The sequence below is a fragment of the Mirounga leonina genome, unplaced genomic scaffold (assembly GCF_011800145.1).
Source record: "Mirounga leonina isolate KUSES-001 unplaced genomic scaffold, KU_Mleo_1.0 Mir_151, whole genome shotgun sequence".
Taxonomy (NCBI): Eukaryota; Metazoa; Chordata; class Mammalia; order Carnivora; family Phocidae; genus Mirounga; species Mirounga leonina.
Window position 1 is genome coordinate 17,659,749 of NW_023270377.1, and position 21,880 is coordinate 17,681,628.

General features: G+C 58.8%; 1 protein-coding gene across 1 annotated transcript in view; it reads right to left on the reverse strand.

Moving 5' to 3' along the window:
* Nucleotides 1-21,313, reverse strand: part of SPEG (striated muscle enriched protein kinase) — a 55,059-nt gene extending 33,746 nt beyond the window's left edge. Inside the window, 6 exon segments of the mRNA XM_035007066.1 lie at nucleotides 4,669-4,851; nucleotides 5,167-5,310; nucleotides 7,118-8,421; nucleotides 11,206-11,542; nucleotides 11,626-11,715; nucleotides 20,805-21,313. Coding sequence (XP_034862957.1) covers nucleotides 4,669-4,851; nucleotides 5,167-5,310; nucleotides 7,118-8,421; nucleotides 11,206-11,542; nucleotides 11,626-11,715; nucleotides 20,805-21,183 — 2,437 coding nt within the window. The 5' untranslated portion in view covers nucleotides 21,184-21,313.
* Between the last annotated feature and the right edge of the window lie 567 nt (nucleotides 21,314-21,880).

Sequence of the window (21,880 nt, forward strand, 5' to 3'; positions counted from 1 at the left end):
CACCGTGGAAGACAGCAAGGCCGAGGGAAAAGGGAGACGCAGGCCGGCCTGCAGCTGGGAACCCACGGGTGCTGCCGTGGGCACTGCCCCCTCCAGAGAAGAAGAGGTTTCTGTTTTGGTTTCAAATGGACAAGGAAGCAGAGAGAACTTGCCAGCCGGCCTGAGCTAGCCATAGAGACAGTTAATTCCCCACGCACGATTACGTGGGGTTGCTCCGCGTTAGATAAAGCGCTGGCACCCACAGGAGATTAGGTGCCTGTTCTTTCGACAGGCTGAGCGTGATGACCCCCACTCTGAGGGAGCAGCCTTGGGAGACACCCCGCGGGGCCAACCTGCTTCTGGAAGACGGGAGTTGGGAGGAAGGGCTGAGTCTGGTCAAGGGACCACGCTGTTTTTTTCAGATGCTGTCCAAACCCCCTTCAAGGATAGGCAATGGGGCCATGTGGCATTCCAAGATCCCCCCCATCCATCAGCAGCTCCTGCCTTCACAGGGGAGAAGCTGTAATTCCACAGCAGCCATGGCCAGGAGAAAGGGCAGGGGCAGATGCTGGTGCCTTTCCTTTTATTCTCTGGCCCCCCATAACCAAACTCTGTTAAGTGTCAGTCATATGGTGGGACCAGAATGAGTTTGAAAAGCCATATCCTCTGGCCCAAAGGTCCTCAGCTACATCCTCATTCCCACAGAGCCTCATAAATCTTACCAAGTAAGTTGCCCAAGGGGTATACGGACCCTCACCTCACAGAGGAGAAAACTGTAGCCAGCTAAGGAAATGTGAAGAGGCCAAGGTCTCAGCTGAAAAATGCTAGAACCTTGGGTTCAAATATACAAGATCTGTGCTTGAGGGAGGACTGAAGGCAGCAGGATGGAGCCCCGATATCCCCCTTCCTCCTGACCAGCACCCAAAGGGCCTCCTGTCAGGGCCCAAGGTGGAGGTGAGCCGAATGTGCTCCCACCAGGCATGCAGGGAGACAAAGCAGGATCACAGCCACAGTGGAGATGGGGAGTCCAGAGAGGAAGGACCTACCCACAGAGGGCATCGGCAGTCTCTGCCTCCCTCCCCCCCACCCCCCCACCCCCGGCCACCCAGCGTGAGCTCATGAGCACAATTCTTCCTTAACCCTGAAATTCTTCCAAGTAGCAGGGAAGGGGATAGTAAGGAGTGGAGGTTTGGGAGACCGAGGGACAGGGCTTCACATTATGATCGGCCCCCCAACTGGCCCTCTGCTCCTAGAGCTGAGCACCCCAACAGGGTAGGCACTAGCCACCTGAGACTACTTACATGAGTATTCATTAAAATGGAAATTAAAAAAAAAATCCAGTTCCTTGGTCACACTAGCCACATTTCAGGAGCTCAACAGCCACACGTAGCTAATGGCTACCATACTGGACTGGGCACATATGGAACATTTCCCTCATGGCAGAAAGTTCTACTGATCAGCATTTCTCTAGAGCAGTTTGCTGAAGCTTTCCAAGTCTCAGCTCCCTCATGCGTAATGTGGGCATAATAACAGAACCTACCACCCAGGGCAAGAGTAAATATGGTAACCCAATCAACACAGGGCCTGGTATGTAGGAAGTACTCACTAGATGCTAACTACTCATGTTCTTTTCATCTGTCATCCACCTAAGCTTATTTGCTTCACAAGTGAGTATTTCCAGCACCCGAAATCACCTGTTGCTTACAACTTCCCTAGGCAGATTATAAGTGCTCAGTAAAGGTTGCTGGCCTTAGGCTAGTTCCATGTCACCTCATTCTCCATGTTTCTGTCTTCCTATCCGTAAAATGGGAATATTACCACCTATCATGTCCTTCTCCAAGGGATAGATATGGGGTGATGTAGCTCAAATAAGAGGAGAGGTGTGAAAGGACACTCTCCAGAGAGATGTAGAACTTGGCAGCCAGGCTGTATCAGTAAATGTTTGTGTGACAGATGTGGGCAGCTAAGAATGCTCAGCTTCAGGTAAGCATACCTCTCACACTCCCCAACCACCCGCCCCAGTACACACACACCCTTTGGGAGAACGACTGTGGCCTCAGCGGAAGTACTCAGTGGGCTGGCTGGAGCAGGCTGGAAGGGGCCTGGGGCTGGGGGGTGATGAGAACCAGACCCTGCCCTTAAACCACAGCGCCTGAGTAATGGTGTAATGGGTATGGTTCCCAACCAGGAACTGAGATCTGTGGGCTCTCCAAAGCAGGCCCTTTGGGGGTGGGCACCTCAAGAGGGCACTGTGCAGCCAGCCCTGGTTCTCAGGGCTCTAGGGTGGGGGATTAAGGAACAAGAAAGGGGGGATACCTGGGTGGCTCAGTCGTTAAGCATCTGCCTTCGGCTCAGGTCATGATCCCAGGGTCCTGGGATCGAGCCCCGCATGGGGCTCCCTGCTCGGCAAGAAGCCTACTTCTCCCTCTCCCACTCCCCCCTGCTTGTGTTCCCTCTCTTCGCTGTGTGTCTCTCTCTCTGTCAAATAAATAAATAAATAAAATATTTAAAAAAAAAAAAAAGGAACAAGAAAGGGAGGTGGTTCCAGGAGGCCTCTTCCTATCAGACACTCTCTCCCCCAGCTAGCTGCCCCCGCTTCCTGCCTGCAGCCACACTGCCTGACACCCCTTCTTAGCCCCCCACAACTCTGCACACAGTCCAAGCCCGAGACCCCCGCCCTTGCCAAATGTCTGTGCCACCCCCTGGTTCCGCCCACTCCACTGCTCTCCAGGTCCACTGGCCCTTGTCCAGCCACTCCGGACCAAACAGTGCCTTGTAGGGAAAGAAAGTCTGCTTCCGCCAAGAGAGTCCTGGGGCCGAGTCAGCATGACTTATGGGGGCTGTTCTCTGGGGGCAAAGCCCAGTGCCACTGACTAATGCGATGAAGCCTTTCTGGCTCCCCAGGGTGGGCTGGGGGGGGGAGGCACAGACATGCCATGATGGGCTGAGGGCCCAGAGGCTGGGAAATATGGAGGAGCTGGGGCCGCAGGCCTGGCAAGGGCAGGGGAGGAGTCCCTAAGACAGTCTGAAGAATGGGCAGAAAAGGAAAAGGCAGCTTTCTGGAGCCTCATGGAAACCTGGGCACAACAGCACCCCTTAATAACACTAACAGCTAACATTTGTCTACAGCTTGACATAAAGCCCATTCACACGTTTGCTTTTGTTCGTGAGGATGGTAGAATAAATTATACAAATGAAGAAACTGAAAAGCAGGGAGATTTGGTACTACAAACAGAGCTCCCAGTCAAGTGCGCACAACTGCCTTGCCCCAAGCCTCCTTCCCAACCTTAAAAGGCTCCCAAATGGCCACAAGCCAGTATCGGGGCACCCCCCCCCCAAGCCTCCTTGCCAATTCTCAGCCCAAGCCAGGTATTGACCAGAGTCCTGGAGCCAGCCCCAGGCCCCCTGAGGAGAGCTGGGAGCTGAGTCACAAGCCAGATCCCAGAGGTGATGGAAGGACGGAAGCATGTCTGGAGGGACGGCATGATTCAGCGTGGTGGGAGGGGCGAGGAAAAGGAGAAAGACTAAAACACAGGCTCCTGGGAGGGGTATGTAAGCTACGGAAGATGAAGGCCTGCTGTTCTGCAAAGCTAGATGGGTACAAACAAAAGGATCAAAGGCAGGACTGGGGCTCAGGGGAGATACCACCAAAATCACCCTTATCGTGAAGGTACAGAAGTCCTGGGCCCACAGCAAGACAGGCTCTGTAACCTCCTATCCTGTCCAGTGAGAGAAAGGGACGGAACAGCGTGGGCTGCTCCCGGTCCAGGCACACCCAGCCCCTTCTGCTGCCTCTCTACATCCCAGTGTCCTTCAGGGCCCCCGTGCCTCTCAATCCAGCACCCCATAACACTGACCCACTGCTTGATGCTCCTCTGCCCTGCACTGTCCTCCAACTTAGGTTCTCTGACCGATCTTGATGACCCAGAGCTAATATCCTTGCGGGCTGAGTCTGTGTCTTTTCCTTCTAGAACCCCCCTACCCAGCCTCACCTCCCGCACCCCCACTGCCCAGGATCAGCACACCGTCAGGCCCAGCAACCTGAATGGGCAGAACTAGCCATGCACACTAACACCAATCCAGCCCTACCCTGCACCCGAAAGAAACTGGGCTTACACCCAAAGGAAGTAGTCCAACACCAAGTGAGGGCTCTCGTAAAAATAGAAAGCAAGGCAGCCTCAAACACAGCCATCTCCAGAGAGGTGCTCTCAGCTACCTTCTCTTTAGGGCTTTGGGTTCAACAGAAGGACCAAGGGAGTGGGGAAGGGTTGTGGAACTTAAAAGCATCCTTTTTACTGGGTGGGGGGAGTGGTACCCTTCTAGAGGAAATGACCTCAGAAGGCTCCTGATGGCTTTTAAGCCCTTTGAGTTGGGAGATTCTTTTTCTCGGAAACTCAAGGAGAATTTGCTTTCCCCATAGGACCACTTTCAGGGAAATGCCAAGGGAGGATGGCATTTAGAGGATGCGTGAAGACAAATTTCAGTGACTTCATGAATTGGCCAGCCTGGGGTGTGCCTTTGGGAATCTGGCCCCCGCTCCAAGGCTGGGCCACTTGGAATGCTTCCAGCAGAGCAGCCAACACGTGAGAACGGACGGTGCACGCGGGCCGAGAGCCTGAGCTCTAGGCTCGGGAGTGGGATGGGTCACTGCTCATCCCACCCGGGACCCGGGGCCCACAGGCTCCCTACCAGGTTTCACGGCCAGCGCGGCGGCACAGCTGGCCTGACCCAGCTCGTTGGTGGCGGTGGCTGTGTAACTCCCGGCATCAGCCGCCCGGGCCTCCCTCAGCAGCAGGGTATGCCGCTCGCCCTCAGCCCGGATGAGAAGGCGGCCATCACTGCGCAGAGCAGACCCATCCTTCTGCCAGGACACTGTGGGGAAGGAGCGGTGTGACTGGTTGCCATGGCTCACAGCGGTCCACTGGGGCAAATCTCCCCTCACCCCACACAGAGCCCAAACCACCCTGCTCCCCACCCTAGGGAATCCTGAGGACTCCCCTGCCCCTGCCCCAGCCTGCCCCATTCACAGAAGCCCAGGTCTGCCCTCCCCTCTCCCGGGGGGTTCTGAGAAATCTCCCGTAACACCCACAGAGGGGTCGGGCCAGCCCCATGGAGCAGATGTCCCTCCTCCCCTACCTCCCCCTCTCTGTGTCTCAACCATAGCCTGGGCCCAGCCCTGGAGCTCACCTTGGGGTGGGGGATTGGCAGTGATGATACACTTGAGCAGCACATCTGCCCCTGGGGCCGCCACCACATTCTGCAGGGGGATCTCGAACACAGGGGCCTCGAGGGGCTCTTCTCCAGCGGACACATACGAGTCATCCGAAGACTCTGCCGGAGACATGGGTGACGGGGTAAGGGGACACGGTCCCTGTGGGGATGACTCAGGGGGAGAGTGGATAATGGCATCCTCGGATCTTAGAAAGCCAAACCCAGGGAGGAGGGCTTCTAGAAGGTGGGGGTTGGGGGATCAAGGGGTCTCTCTCCTGAATGTCCGGAGACAGGGAAAAAAAGACGGGGTGGGGGGGGCGTTCTCAAACAGGACAGGGCAGCCAGGACTCTACATTAGTTTGGCTTCTCAACTTCAGCCACAGTCACTGTGGTTTCTGGAGGAAGGCCCGGACTGTGTTGTGCGTGTCTATACACATCAGTCACCGCGGAGGGTAGATCAGGCCCTGTTTCATGCAAGCGCTCTTAGCGGTAGCACAGATATGACCTGCTTCCAAACAGACAGTACAAGCGAACAGCAACCCAAGCCCTAAGCAATAATACCGCCGTCACAGGGCAACATGGGGTAAACTGTCAAATTAGTGATGCCCCCGGATTCAAAAGAGGGAGCAGCGGGTGGGCCCCGGTAGCCATCTGAGAGCCTCATGAATCAGCTTTGATCCCGTCCATCCACCGAACGTAGCACCGCACCTACCGCACGCTAAGCTCTGTATGAGTACCAGGGAGATGGCAAGACATAAGAAGTGCTTACAGGAAGCCTGTGCATACAAAGATATCCTGAAGCTCCACAGTAGTGGATCCCTCTGGGTACTTTCGAACTCTGACCTTCTACAGGCTAGACAAGGTACAGTCTGGTAGGTAGCCAAAGGAGCAGTGAGAATCCCAATTACGCTGTTTTCTAGCTCCAGAACCTTGGACAAATTAAATAACCTCTCTGTGCCTCTGTTTTGTTATCTGTAAGATGAAGCTGATAAATAACACCCAACCTCTTGCAGAGCTGGCATACAAATTTAAATAAAATAATGCCCCTAAGCGCCCAGGACACACAGTGCCTGTATGGAGCTAAAAGGATGATGGGCAGGTACCTAATTATCTTTAAAAACTTTAAGATGGTAATCCTTAAGTGAAAATAAAGTAATTCTGATGATGAAAAATCCAAGGTGGTAAGCGCAATGAAAGAGACCCTGACCAGGTGTCCTGGGTGCAGTGAGCAGAGGCATCTGGCCTGGGAAGCAGCAAGGGGTGGGAGCAAGCCGAGGATGGCTTCCTCTGCCTCCATCCAGGAATGGACCCCAGGCTGGTGTTCAGGGTGAGCAGAACTAGGAGCACGGGCATTCTGGATGGTGGCCACCATCCACAGGAGGACTAGGAGATGACACTCAGGCTGGCATGTGCCCACAGTCAGCTCAGCCATACAAGGACTCAAGGATGGGACAGAGGCTAGCTTGAAAGACTGGGTCCAATCTTCGTGGCTACGGATGGGCCAGGGGATAGTCCCGGGATGGAAGCTGAGCTGGACCAAAGCTCGCCTCTACCCGGGACCTGACATTATTTACTGAGATGGGTTTCCGTCTCTTCCCACACAGAGCGGTGGAGTTTGGAGGGGCTCCTTAGGTTTCCACCACTGCCTTCCACCACGGTTAGATCCTCGACCCAGCAGCCCAGTGGACCCAGGGCACCTACACAGGCATCTGGGCACCTTTCTTTGCTCACGGCTCCACTCAGCCTCCACCAAAACACACTCGCTCGCTGCCTCACCAGCACAAGAACCTTCACAATCCTTCACTCAACTCGAACCTGGGTCTGTAGCTTCCCTGTGAAACCACACCCTCGCAACTGCCCCGCAGCTCTCCCCAAACACCCTCCCACCCAGCTCTCAGCAACTTCTCGGCCCTCCCCGAGGCCTTACCCAGCTCAGGCGAGGTGGGCCGGGCCCGACGACCTCTGCCCTGGCTGCGGGCACCTCGGCGGTCCCAAGCCCCCCAAGGACCGTCCTCCTCGGGCCCTCTGCGCAGCCTCTTCTCCGCCTCAGGCCCCGCCCTGTTCTTCTCCAAGGTCTGAGGCACAGCAGCGCTCTCCTGGCCTGGCATGGCCCAGGGCAGGAAGCGCACGGCCTGCGCTGGGGGCTCCCGCTTCCGACCCGGGGGTGCTCTCGTCCTGGCCTCAGGGGGATCGGTGTCAGCAGGGGGCGGCACGGGGCTCCGGCACTCCTGGATGGCTCTGCCCCGGGTCAGCGGGAACTGGTCCCGGCGCCTAACCTCCTGCTGCGGGCCTTCCCCCAGCTCCGTCCTGCCCGCCGGCCCGCGGCTCCTGGGCCTCCCCTGCTCGTCCCCGGGCTTCCCCGCGACGCTCGGAGGGGGCGGCGAGGCGGCGGCGGCGGGGCTCTCGGCCGGAGGGGTCTTGGGGGTGGAGGGCCGGGAGAAGAGCGGGGGCTCGCCAGGCTCTCGAGGGGACGGGGCGCGCTGCAGCGTGGCGCGCAGGGACTCGTGCGAGCGCACCAGCTCCTCCCGCGACGTGGAGCGACGGATGCGGCCCAGCTCCTGCGCGAAGCGCAGCTCGAGGTCGGAGGCCGCGCTGCGCTGCCGTGTGCGCTCGTCCAGCGAGGCCGCCTTCTGCTGGAAGAGGCGGCGCCGCTCGGCCACGCTGCCCTGGGCCCGCAGCTCCTCCTGCGAGGCCCCGAGGGTGCCCCAGGGCGCTCCGCCCTCGAACTTGGGCTGCTCCAGCGAGCGTGCCTTGCGCAGGGGCACCCATGGCCGCAGGGGCGCCGGCGGTGAGTCGCTGCGCTCCAGGCTGCGCCGTCGCTCCTCGAAAAACTGCAGCTTGTCCAGGATGCGGGAGCCCGCGCGCACCAGCCTGGGCGAGCGGCCCAGTGCCGACAGGTGGCCCGAGGCCTCGCTCAGTGGCGTCTGGGGCCGGGACTCCGCCGTGCCCGCCAGCAAGGGCCCCGACGACTTGGACTTCTTCCCTCGCTTCTCTTCGGCCGTGGCGTCCTCGGGCAGCACGGGCTCCTGAGTGCGCCGGTTGGGCGATGTGGGGGTGACCGGGGGCTGGGCGCTGAGTCCCGGCGGGGTCCGCTTACCCACCCGAGGGGACGGTGGGGGCAGCAGTGCGGATTTGGAGGGAGGCGGTAGGGCGGGGCGACGAGGGGCTTCACTGGCCGGCTGAGGCTGAAGATCAGGCTCCTCCCTGTGCAAGCCGCTCTGAGGGACACTGCTGCAGAACCAAGACGAAGACGGGTAGAAGATTTAGGGGTCTCCCCTCCTAGACCTTCAGCTCGTGATAGGAATTGGACGGTGGGGCATGCTGGGAAGGCTTGGGGGGTGACATGGGTCAGACCCTCCCCCCCCCCCCCCCAAGGAAGGAACAGCCAGAGCAGGTGCTGGGGAGAGGTTGGCAGCCCTGGCACCAGAAAACTGGGCTGGTGGCTGGGCCCAAGTACAGACTCAGCCCCTGGGGCTCTGGCCAGCCCCCTCCCCCCAGCCCCGGAAGCTGGGAAACAGCAGAAACAGAACGGAGCGGTGAGAGAGAAAAGAATGAGCTTAGGACCCAAAGGATGAAGTGGTGAGGAAAGGCAGGAGGGTTGGGTGGGGTGGGGCCCTCTCAGGAATGCAGCCTCCCACTCATTCCTGCCCCCAGCTGGCCCCCACAGCCCTGCCCATCCTCAGCAGGAGTACCTCTAGAAGAACGGGCACTAGCCTTCTGGGAGCGATGCCCTATCTCAGGGTCCCCCTAGCACCTGAGGTGCCTCAACAGCAAACACAGCAGGTGGCAGCTGAGGTCCCTGGGGTGGGAGACTAGAAGAGTCAGGTTCCCCTTCCCTTTGGTCAAGTGCCCCTACCACAGGCCTTTGACTTTGTCCTGCCCCTGGGAAAATTACCTTGAGTCCTTTGAAACCATGCTGCCACCTCTGCCCCCCCCCGCCCCCCCAGCACAGAAGCTCCCCAAAGGGGTATGCTCAGGAATAACTCAGCTCAGAAATAACTACTGCGTGGGCCTGAAGAAGGGGTGTGGGAGAAGAGGAAGAGGGAAGGAGCTGGTCAGCTCAGAGTACCCCTCTCACCACAGAGCTTTGCTGCCCAAGAGCTGGGCCTCAGTATCCTCCCTCTGGACTCTTGGGGGACACATCAAGCAAGGAAAGGAATCTGAGATATTAACAGCATACCTGACACATTAAAGAGCTTAATAAAAACTCAGGAAATGGCTCACTGAATCCTTACTGGGGGCCAGGCGCATACTAAAGGCTTAAAATGCATTCACTCCTGTCATCCTCACAACAGTCCTCTGAGCTAGCAGCTGTCTCCATTTACAGATGAAGAAACTGAGGCTTAAGAGGTAAAGTGCCTCACCAAGGTGACACGGCTAGGAAATGGCTGGTGCCAGGACTGAAACCCAGGCAGTTTGACTCCTGAGCCCTTATTCCCTCCAAATGTCTAGGATTCTGAGGGCATGGAAGGGACGAGAAATAGGGTACTGGCCACAGCAGAAGTTCTAGGGGTGCCTGAGTGGAAGGCTGTTTTGGACTACCTGGGGCAGCCAGCCCCCCCCCACAGGCCCCACCTCTGACTCGGGGCGGGGGGGGGGGCGGAGAGGGGTGAGGTGCGGAATGGCAATCCACCGTGCCCTGAGGGAACAGAACTTCAGCCAGCCACCTGCGGGGAGGCAGAGTCTACCCTGGGGGAAGGACAGCAGAGTCCCCGAGGAATGGCTTCTGGGAACTGGGTTAAGGCTCCTAGAGAAATCTGAGAGAAATCGGGGACAGCAGAGGAGGCCTCTTGCCGGCAGCTCTGAGCGCTAGGCCAGCCTCTGTACCACAGACATCACTAAGGAAATGGGTTCCTCAGAAGTTGCCATAGCAACTCCAGGCTCAGGCTGAGGCCTGGCAAAGGAAGGCAGGGAAGGAAAAGGCAAGTCCAGGGCTCAGGAGCGCCTGGTTCATACCAACCACATAAAGCCAGGGAGCCTCCCCTGCCCCAGACCTCTCCCCTGCCTACCACTAGCCACCCCAACCACCTTCAAAACAGCCTCCCCCACCAGGCTCCTTCTCTCTCCTCCGTGATGGTCCCCACACACACACACCCATACCCATCACAAGTTAGGTCCCTCTCAGCTCCCCCAAAGTCCCCCCAATACCTCCATCATCAGCCACTCCCCTCTTCTACTATAGCACTCCCTCCTGTATCTGCCAGCCCCCAAATCTCCAAAAAACGGCTCCGAAGCCTCACTCCAACACCTCCGCTCCGCTCAGGCTCCTCGTCACCCCCTGCCAGGACAACCTTCACCACCGCCCCGCCCCACCCCTGCACAGGCATGTCCCACCAGGCCCTCACGTGCTCCGAGCCTGCACCAGTCCCAGCCCTCTGCCTCCACCCCAGCCCCCTGACTCCAGCCCTCCCTGCCCGCCCCTGCCTCCCACACAGCCCACATCCTCCTGCTTTCCCAGGCCCCTGGCCCCATCTACTCCCTGACCACCTCACTCTCTTCTCTCTCCCGGCCACGCTCATGCTCCCTTGCTCTCCTGCTCTCCCGGGAGCTGCCTTGCAAAAAGGTTCCGTTCCTCCCAGAAAAAGGCCCACATGGGAACAGGAATGTGCAGAGAGAAGAAAAGGCAGCAGCTGCTGAGACAGCAGGCACGGAGGGGGCCCTGGGGGGGAGGGCGGGGAATCCTGGGGACAACTGCAGCCTGAATGGGCAAGGTGGGAGAGGGCCCCTGGGAAAGTGGAGATCTTGGAGGGGATGAGGAAGGGACAGAGGGGTCCACGAGACCATGGCGATGGCACAGGTGGGAGCAGGAGGCTGTGGGTGGTGACGGCACAGAAGGAGGGAGGATGCGGTGTGGGAGGACAGAGTAGGTAGCCGGGGCCAGGGTGGCAGCAGGGGCGGTGAAGTGCACAGAGGGACGGATGGTGCAGGGGAGAGAGGCTGACGGAGTGGTGAGGGGCAGTGCGGGACGGCATGGTGGGACGGAAGAGTGCGGGCCCGGGTGAGGCCATTACTTACACGTGGATGGAGAGCGCCCGTCCTCTGTACAGACTGAATGCGCTGCCATACAGGTCACTCGCCACCGAAAGGCTATCCTCTGACCCCCAGCTTGCGCCCACCAGATTAGCTCGAGACGCCCGCACCAGCGGCTCCACCCCCAGGTGCCGTGGCCCGGCCCCGGTTGCCTGTGCTTGCCTTGGGCTGCCCGGGAGGCGGCGGGAGCCACCCCTGCTGCCCGCTTCCTGCTCCAAGACCGTCTGCCCGCTGCCCCACCAGCTCACTTGCTCCTCTGACGTGCCTGTCACGGAGGTCGGGGGTGTGTCCAGGGAGGTGCCCACCAGGGTGTCGGAGCCCCCTAGAGAAAGGAGCACGGTGAAGCCCAGACACCTCCTGGGGGAGGCCCGCCTGCCTGCTCTTAGAGCAGCCCAGATAGCTCACCCGTGGGGGTGCTGAAGTCCCCGTCATCCCGAAGCTCCAGGCGCTGGGTCCCCTGCACATCGCTGATGTCATCCTCGCCCGTCTCGGAGTCTAGAGAAGAAGGGGTCTGTGTGGGCAGGGCCCTCCTCCCTCTGACTCCAACTCTTCCCTGTGTCTCCTCCCGCCTCCCCCGCAGCAGGCTCCATCTTACCCATGGCGGGGCTGCCACACCTATCTTCTCCCCTCTCTTACCCCGCTCGTCCCCACGCCCATGCTGGGCTGCTCAGGCCAGTCCCGTGGCTTCACCTCCGAGCCCCTGGTGACTCACGCCTGCCTCCTTGGCCCTTGGGGCCACCTGCCACCGCCCCTCCCAGCCCCTTGCTGGATTACCAGGGTCTCAGCCCTCCCCATCGTCCGTCGCCTGCCAGGGACAGCATATCTCCTGTGCATCCCCCAAATAACAAGATCCTAGGTTCCAAGGCTCTAAATTTTGGGTTCCGGTACCCCAGGAACAAAGGGGAGTCACCTCAGAGTTGTACTGTCAGGGCACTCGACCAACCGCAGGGCCAGCCTGTCCTCCACCCCAAACCAGCCGGAACACATCAGGGTGCAGCTGAGGCAGGGTGAGGAGAGGCCAGGGTCGGGCAGGGAGGAAGGGGGAGTGGAGGGCTAGGGCAGGAGCCAGTTTCCTACCGTAACTTTGCTTTCTGCAGGAGCGGAAAACTTCGCTTCCATAGGAGCAGCAGGAGAGAGACATGGACAGACTGTTATCAGAGCTTTTGTGGGGCAGGGCATGGTGGGTAGGCAGGACAGAGGGGGCGTGAGGGTGCCCAGTGCCCAGAAATGCCCTGTGGCGATGGGCAGGGGAAGGGAGACACCTGGAATGGGCACAGCATCTCTCATCCTGACAGCCTGCAGGCTCCCACTGTGCCCAGCTGGGGGGGTGGGGGGGCGCACAGGCTTTGAGTGGTTATTCCAACTACCCCAGTGATTCCCTACCTTTGGCACTCTTACTGGTGCTGCCATTGGCCACGCGCACACACGCACACACACACACCTGCTTGTGCTCTGCCCACTCACAGACCCAGGCCCCCCATTAGGGGTCAAGCCCACCCTCTCTTAAAAAAGATTTGCATTGTGCTTTGACCCTTCCTTGCAAACCAATCCCCCCCACCCGACCTGTTCTGCATCATGATGTGACAGGTATGCTCTTCCTGATCCTGTTCTTCTACTGCTGAATGGTTCTCAAAAGTGCCCAGTGATTAGGCTACAAGCCAAGTTTCCTGGGCATATTTTTAACTGTCCAAGATTCTAACTGGTTCTGTGCCTCAGTTTCTCTATGAGTGCCATGACAAGCAGGAGCCATATGCTGGATGCCGAAGCATGACAGTGAGCTCATCCCCACTTGGCCCCACAGATGGAGTGCCCTGAGCCGAGGCCCATGGTGGGATGTGCTAGTGAGATTCTCCCCCCACCCCTTCACCCCACAGCTGCAGGGTACAGGGCACCTCCTTGAGTGGGTATGGATGTGTTTTGGGGGATCCCACATCTCATGGGCTGTCTTCAGGGCCTGGGCATGAGGCATGAAGCGACATGGACCAAGAGAAGGAGTGGGCATGGGCCAGAGCAGGGAGCCTGTGGTCCACGCACCATGGGTGAGTCGGCCAAAGGCCCGGCGGGAGTGGCCGGTTTTCTGAAAGAGAAAAGCCAGAATGAGTTGTTGAGAGGAAAGCTCACTCCTGCTGTCCCTTACCTCCCATCTAAACCTCTATATTAAACAGAAACTCATTCCAGAGGCTTGGGGAGGGGTAGGACAGTCACGGAAAGAGCTGCCAGCTTCCCCCAGAGGGAATGTCTCCACTCTTCCCTGCCTTTCAGCCCTCCTAGCAGGAGCTCCAGGCTACCCAGCTAGGCTCTGGGGAGGAGCAGAGGAGGAAGAAGAGAGGACAGCAAAGCTGTGGGTCAAATGCTGGGAGTCCGGGGACAGAGGCTCTCAGGACTGGGGACTTGAGCGACTCCCCAGAGATAGAAGCTAGGAGACAAGATAGGAGGCTGACTGACGTAAAAGAAGAGATGGAGGTGGGGGATGCTTGGATGACTGGAGGGACGAGGACACAGATTCCTGCTGGGGGGGTGGGGGGGTGGGGAGGACAGACACCTGAAATAGGTGTCAAGCGGGCAGGGAGGGTGATGGGGGAGCAGAGGGCAAGGTCCCCAAGGGCCAGAGCCTCACGAATGCAGGAAGGAGGCCTGGGTACGCCGAGGACAGGGGAGGGCTTGGGGAATTCATTGAGCTCGGCGCGGATCCCTGTGCGTGGCTTCCAGGAGCTCGGGAAGATGGAAGGCTCCAGACTGGGGGGCTGGGGAAAGCCGGGGCGGGAGGCCGGAGTTGGACGGAGACGAGGGGAGACCAGGAGGCAAAGAAGCCAGTGGGCACTTCACGCGCCGAAGCTGTGGCGGGGGGCCTCCCCGGGGGGTCGCGGGGGATTGCGGACGGCTGGGCCTGGGCAGGGGGCCGGGGGGCGGTCTGCCCCTCGGCGCGGGGAGGGGCCGACGCGCTCTGCACACAGGCCGGGGAGCCCCCCGGAGCGCGCCCGGCCGCGGCCCCCCGCGGCGGGGTGGAGCGGGCGCGGCCCCGGCGCCCCCTCCCCCGGGGCCCGGCCGCGGTGACCCGCCCTCCCTTGGGGCGCCCAGCCCTTCCCGCCCCCTCCCGGCGCCGCCCGCCCCCGGAGCCCTCACCTGGAAACGCTTCTTCACCCACAGCTTCTTCATGGCGGGGGAGGGGGCCGCGCCGGCGGCCGGGCGAGGAGGGGACGGGCGGGGGCGGGGCGGAGTCGGAGGCGGGGCCGGGGGCGAGCGGGGGAGCGGGCGGGAGCCGGCGCCGGTGGCGGAAGGAGCTGTGGGGCGGCGGGAGCCCGGGCGGGGGGAAGGCGGCGGCGGCGGCGGCGGCGGCGCCCAGAGCCCGCCCCTCCCCCGCCGGCCTGCACCCCACCTGACGCCCCTTCCCTGGCCTGCTCCCCTGCGACCCCCGGGGCGGCGCTCTTCTGCCTCCGGGTACCCACACCCCGCATCTGCCTCCTGGGCCCTGGGCACATGGGGAAACTGAGGCACAGAAGGGGGTGCAGCGGCCCCTACGGGAGTTGGGGCCACCGTCTCATTGGCAGCCGGACGCGGCCTCCACGCCACCCCCACTCGGCTCCCGCGGGGCCGCTCTGGAAGGTCAGCCGCATCTCGACTTGCTCACTCCACAAACATGCGCACACTACATTGTGCCAGGCAGTACCAAACTCGTCGCGCCCCGAACGCGCCGCAGGGCCACAGCGCCGGGTGGGGGCGCCTAGGTCAGACACTGGGCAAGGGCCCTGGTGGGTGGGGGCTCCGTGCTGAAAGGAACCGAGACTATGAAAACCCCCAGGCTCCTCGGGAGAGCCGGAGAGGGCCCTAGAGTTTCTTGATGGTGGGTCCTCTGTCCCTGACCCCTGGCACACACACACACACACACACCCCAGCTAAGGTGCCCAGAGGTACTCCTATTAGTCACAAATACGACTCACCTTCTCACTCACAGGTGAGCATACTCACCAAACTCTCTTTGTTCTCCTCCCATTCTGCACCCTGCGCTCATTGCCACGGGGAAACTCAGTTCTCCCCTCCCTCCCCCCCAACAATCATTATAACTACGTTTTTTAAGCATTTACTAAGTGCCAGGCACTTTGCAAATGTTCCCTCATTCACAACAACCCCTTATGAACACTGAACTGGCTCCATTTAACTGACAAGTGACTGAGGCTCAGAGAAGTCCTATCACTTAGCCAGAGCCACACAGGTTCCGTGTCTCTACTGTCCTCTAGATCCAAATCCCCATCCCAGCATACACAAGTACTGCCACACACTATCAGTTTTTACTTGGCTTCTGAAGTTATGTGAGTTTATGGGCCCTTTTTTTTTTAAGTTTAAAGTCCTGTCTTGTACATTCTGGGTGCATACAGGAGGTCCTGTTTCCCAGACCCCCAAAGGCAAATGTCGCACATTCAGACACATGAATGGGGATGAGCACTGAGAGCATACACGTGTGTGTCCAGATCGGTCCTGGCCAGAGGACCCTGGACACCCACAGGCCTTTCCCTGCCCACCCCCAAATACACCCACTCACAGATGGGGGAGCTGAGTGAGGAGAGGGGGTAACTTGAGCCCCTGTTCCCCAGGAGAATCCGAGGGGCTGGCACATTCCATAGCAAAAATAACCAATGGGCAGCGGGCGTGAGTGACGGGACAGCTGGGCCGAGGACAGGCCTGTGGGATTCTGTGTTCCTGCTCTGGGTCTGCACTGCTCACCCCCACAGGGCTGGCCTGGGGCATGCTAGCAGGGTGGGCCACCCCCAGCTGGCCCTAGATTGCCCTCTTTCCCCCTCCATGGCTGGCAGCTGTGCCCCTCTGCTATTTCCTCCCCTTCCAGAGAAAACCCATCTCATCATGCCATGCCTGATCTCTCACACAGACCCTCCTCTGAGCCAGATGGACCCACTCCCCTCCTCTTTGCCTTCTCTCTTTCCTGCCTGGAAAGTCCAATTTCTCCCTCCCCCCCCCCCCCCCCCCCCCCCCTCATCCTGCTCTGCATTTCTGACACATGGTGACATTTTTACTTACTTATTGTGTTTATTGCATGTTGTCTATCTCCCCTCACTAGGATGTGATCTCTAGGAGGACAGGAACTTGAGGGATCCCCCTCTCATGCAGTCCTTGATGAGAACTGGGCATGAATGGATGGCAACACTCTCCCTACCCATCCCCAACTCCATACTAGTTTCCTCCTGGCTTTTCATCCAGATATTCCAAGTTCCTGGTGAAAAAAATAACTGCAGAGTATCCCTCAACACAGGCTCTGGTGCATTCCCCACCTTTTCCTTGCCTGAAGAAGCCCTCTCTCCCTGTCTCTAACCTCTCCTCTCCATGCCCTGAAGTCCCTAGCATGGTTCACGCCTATCTGTTGACCTTTGGCCCTTCGGATTGAAACCAGAGTCTTCCGGACTCTGGCTATGAAACGTCCAACTAACATGGCGAGCACTATCAGCTTGCCCCTTCTCTCAGCTGTGCCCTCTCCTCCTTACTCCCTGCCCTTTAGGCCCCCACCCCCCCTCAGCCACACATGTCCCAAGCGTTGAGAATGGCACTTGTTCTGGTCGCTTGAATTGCACATAGCTCCTCAGCCCACACAGGTGGGAGCCTGATGTTTTGAAAGAGAGGATTGCCCGCCTATCTTAGGAGACTGGGCCAGAAGATGGCTTTGGGGATGTGGTCGGGAGAAAGATGGTTAATGATGACAAATCCTGGCCTTAGTCTTTTTGTGCTTCTCTTTCTAAGGACAGGCAACGTGGACCTGAACCCCTACAGATCTGGCTCTGTCACCTCATTAGCCATGTGACCTCAGGTAAATTACCTCTTGGAACCAGTTTTCTCCTATGTGTAACCATCACTACAGTAACCTGGGCTTAGAAGATTAAATAATGAAATGGGGTGCTATACCCATGTTAAGGATTCTACAAGGAGCCTGCATGTCTGCTGTCTTCACTATTCCTATGCTTTCTTCATTTCTGTACCCCAAATCCCACCCTCCTATGTCCCATCCTCCAGACTCTCCAGTCTGCTGCCCATCTGTCTTCTCAAGGCCCCGGCCTCCCCAAGCCAGGCTGATATCCCTCCATCCTTGAGCAAACATCTGAGGCTTCAGGAGTGCCAGGAACCTTAGCATCACCCTGTCTTGCCGAGCCAGACAGCAGTCCCGGCCAGGAAGCTGCCTCCTTCTGCAGCCAGGTCCCGGCTGGGCTTCCTCGAGAACCCTGAAGCCCTCCTGCTGTGGATCCCAACTGAAAAAGTTTCCATGAGTGAGTCTGAGCAATGCTAAGCTGCTTGCCCAGCTGCCCCTGACCAAGACCCGGAACTGGACAAGTACTGGGGGGGAGGGGCAATAAGAGGAGGATGAAACAAGGCTCACGCAGTCAGTCCCCCACCATCACCAAAGCAAAGCCCTGCCCTCCCCCAAATCGTGTGGAAGGGGCATAGTAGTTAAGCACATAGTTCTCTGCAGCAGGACAGCCTCCTTCCATCCCCGCTCAGCCACCTTCTATCTGTACAACAAGAAATGTCGTTTAATCCTTTGTACCGGCTTCCCAAGGGTTGCTATGGGACTTAAATGATATATCAAAAGATGTGATGGTGTATCACCTGCCACAGGTAGCTATTCATAACATTTTAAATTACTACTAAGAATTGTCACCAATTAATAATAATTACAAGACTGGTCTTGGGGTAAAGATTTCACCAGTAGGAAGAAGTTCTCAAATGTGACTTGCCACAGCGCAATCCTCTTCTTGTGTTAACATGACTGTCAAAAGACCCCAGATCCAGTCCTCACCACACCCAGGGTCCTTTCCTTAGCCCACACCTCTCAAATATGCTGTTCCAGCAGAGCAGCCTGGAGACAGCCCTCCTGGCCTCTGTCTAGATATGCCCAGCCAGCATTCAGCCCTGCTGACTGTGCTACCCAGCTTATAGAGCGACTGGGGAAACACATCTTTCGGGGAAACACAGCCCTGCTGGGGGGGAGGGGCCTGGTCTCCTGTCACTCTCCCCACTTTGGGGGAACCTAGCAGGTTAGGGGGCTCCTCCCAGAAAGAAGGCCTGGGCTACTCTCCATACAATGGACAGCTCCCCTCCCTTTCTTTTTCTCTCTCCTCCCTCCAGAATTCCTTGAGTAGGGTGGAAACCAGGAGGGGTGGGTTCTTAATTCTGGGGTGGCCATAACTAGCAACATGTTTTCTGGCAGATCTTCCTCCGTCCTGGACCACAGTGTCCTCGCCTGCAAAAGGATGCGTTTGGAGCTGCGGTTCTCTGTGGTCATGTCAACTCAAAACAAACATGGCACTCCTCAGGGCTTCCTTATCCTTCCCTAAAATCTCTCTCACTGGGGCCCCTGGGTGGCTCAGTCGGCTCAGGGCTCAGTTGGTGAAGCGTTTAAGTGTCTGCCTTCAGCTCAGGTCATGATTTCCAGGGTCCTGGGATCAAGTCCCACATTGGGCTCCCTGATCAGCGAGGAGCCTGCTTGTCCTTCTGCCCCTGCCCCCACTGCTCGTACTCTCTCTCAAATAAATAAATAAAATCTTCAAAAGAATAAAATTTGGGGCGCCTGGGTGGCTCAGTCGTTAAGCGTCTGCCTTCAGCTCAGGTCATAATCCCAGGGTCCTGGGATCGAGCCCCACATCGGGCTCCCTGCTCAGCGGGAAGCCTGCTTCTCCCTCTCCCACTCCCCCGCTTGTGCTCCTGCTCTCGCTCTCTCTCTCTCTGTCAAATAAATAAAATCTTTAAAAAAAAAAAAAGAATAAAATTTGTTTTTATTTTTTTATTTTTTATTTATTTATTTTTAAGATTTTATTTATTTATTTGAGAGAGAGAGAGAGATCATGAGGGGGGGAGGGTCAGAGGGAGAAGCAGACTCCCTGACGAGCAGGGAGCCCGATGTGGGACTCGATCCTGGGACTCCAGGATCATGACCTGAGCCGAAGGCAGTTGCTTAACCAACTGAGCCACCCAGGCGCCCTAAAATTTGTTTTTAAATAAAATAAAATCTCTCTCCCCCAGACTGTATTTTTACCAATCCATCATACCCTTTGATTTGATTTATGTTCTGTTTTCAGTTCCCTTTGCCCTGAGAGGACCAGAGCTAAGATCCGCAAGGAGTCTGATCCTTCCCCAGCTCAGAGCTCTGCCAGGATGGGTCCCTTCCCCTGACTCCAGGCTGCAATGGCCTGTACCTGGCCAAGTACAAAGCCAATCAAGAGAAGCCAGCCTTGACTCTGCCCCAGGGAGTCCAAGGAACCAGTGCTGAAGACCTTAGGGCGGTGAGCAGGGTGGGACAAGGGAGAGAGGGGAGGTGCTGACAGACGGAGGCTGAGCCCGTGCCCCATCTCTGCTGCACCTCCACGCCCCCTTTCCCCTCCAGCTACTGAGGTCCTCCATCCTTGTGCCTTCTCCTCAGCCCCAAAGGATGTACCCCTATATAGCACCACCCAGCTGGAGTGAGAATTCCCTCTTGAAAATGCCTGGGACACACTCAGTGATCCCCAAGCTCTTTGCCACCTCCCCAACTGCAGCCTACTTCCCCAGAATTTTGGTTCTCAAGACTCAGTGAGCCCAAGACTCTGTCTGAGGCCTAGGGAACGACTGGCTGGCTTAGGGGCTGAGAAAATTAAAAAGGAAACCCATACACTGACCCAAGGAGAGTCTGCCTGGGCCCGACTCCCCATACCAGGCCCGGCAGGACCCTGAGTACCAGGCCCAATCTTGGTCCCCTCTCACCTACCTCAGATCATCATTTGTCTCTTCACACATGAGCCTGGCACTGTACCCTGACATGGGCAGGGGCCCAAGCACCAGCCTGAGCATCCCCCTTCCATGCCTTCTGAATCTCAGGCAGAAATGGCCCATTGGCTTTCCAGACCAACTCCACAAACACCCATCCCTCAACTGTTTGTACCATCAGACCCCTCCCCAGCCCGTGAAGGTACACACACACACACACACACACAGGCTTGCATATGGATTCTCATACACACTGGGGAGCCCCCAGCCCTAGCTCCACCTCCTGATGCTCTGTACCCTATTCATACTCGTCTACCCACTGGCTTCCTCCAACCAGCCTGGTGCTGGTCACACCAACGTGCCCAGCAATGGCCTGTGAGGAGCTCTGACCCACCCCTCAATATTGCAGTGGGACCAGGCGAGCTTGCCCCTCTTTCAGACGTGTGCAACCCTGTGAGGTGTCTCAAGTCTAAGTTATTGGAGCTGATAAAGGCGATTTTCCCCAGACGATTTTTTCTCTCTCTCTCTCCAGGGAAACGAGGAGGCCTTTCACTGTGGAATTCCCAGAGAGGCCTGAGTGGGGCTCAGGTTTTGCTTACCAAATGCTGACCCTTGACCTCTGACCTGCCTGTGGGGAGCCTCCCTCCTTTGACACCCCTCACCCCCTCCCCAAACACACACTTCCCTCTTGATTGGCACCTCTGGGTCAGCGTGGCTGAGAAGCCAGAGCACCTGGGAAGAGGGCTGGATGAACCCGGACCTCCCCACGTGCCCCCCGCCCCCAGCAGCCCTACTGCGGCTCTGAGCACCCCACCCCACCAGGGGCGCCCCCGCCTCCCCATTACCTCCGACCTCCAGCACTGTGAGAACAGCCTCGCAGGAGGCCTGGCCCCGCTCGTTCTGGGCCCTGCAGCTGTAGACGCCGGCGTCCCGCGCCCCGCAGCTCCGCAGCCACAGGCAGCTGGGCTCGGGGGCCGGCGGGGGCAGGGGCTGCCCGTCCCGGAACCAGCTGAGGCTGGGCTGGGGCGTCCCGCTCACCACCACCCGCAGCCGCACGTCGCCGCCCGCCAACACCGCCGTGTCCTTCAGGGGCTGCAGGAAGGCGGGCGCCCCGGCCACCGCCCCTCCGCCGGCCCCCACCTTGGCTCGCTTGGGGGGCACCCCGGGGCTGGGGGGTGCCCTCGTGCCCGCGTCCCCGCCTCGCGTGCCCCGGGCTTTCTGCATGGCCTCGGCGAGCTGGGCTGGAGGGGGTGGGTCTCTGGAACCGGACGGCCACGGGGGCACCCGGGGGGTGGGGGGGAGCCCTGGGAGATGAGTCCTGGGGGGCCCGGCGCCCTGCCTTCCTGCTGCCCGCCCGCCTTCGGCCTGTGTTACCCAGAAGGTCACCAGGGCGGCCGGCGGTTGCGCCTCGGGGGCTATTTTTAGGCCCCCCGGCTCGGGTTGCGAGTGAGCAGTGGAAGGAGGGGGCAGCAGAGGAGGGGACTTGGACTCCAGTCTGCTCCTTCCCACTCTCCAGGAGCCCCTATCTCCAAACCCCTGCTCCAACGGGTCCCTGAAGACTTATTCCAGATTCCATCCCCTAGGGTGCCCCTGCCCCCAGCCCACTCAGGAGTCTGGAGTAGGGTTACCCCTGGGCTCAATCCCATTGCCCTTCCACCCTCTCCTCAGGCTTCTGATTCCCAGCTGGGGGAGAGGGAGAGGAGGTCCTGGAGGATATGTCTGAGAGGCAGATGGAGCAGCAGGCCCAAGTGGAGGCAAGCAGACAGCCAGGAAGAAAGACCAGTGACCTCCCCCAGCCTCCAGGCCAGCCTGGTGAACTGGGAGCCTAGGAGCAGAGAGTTGGGTGGATTCAGGCTCCCAGCTGGCCCTGCCCTTACTTGGTGGGTGATACCGAACCTCTCTCAACCTCCTGGTTCTCATC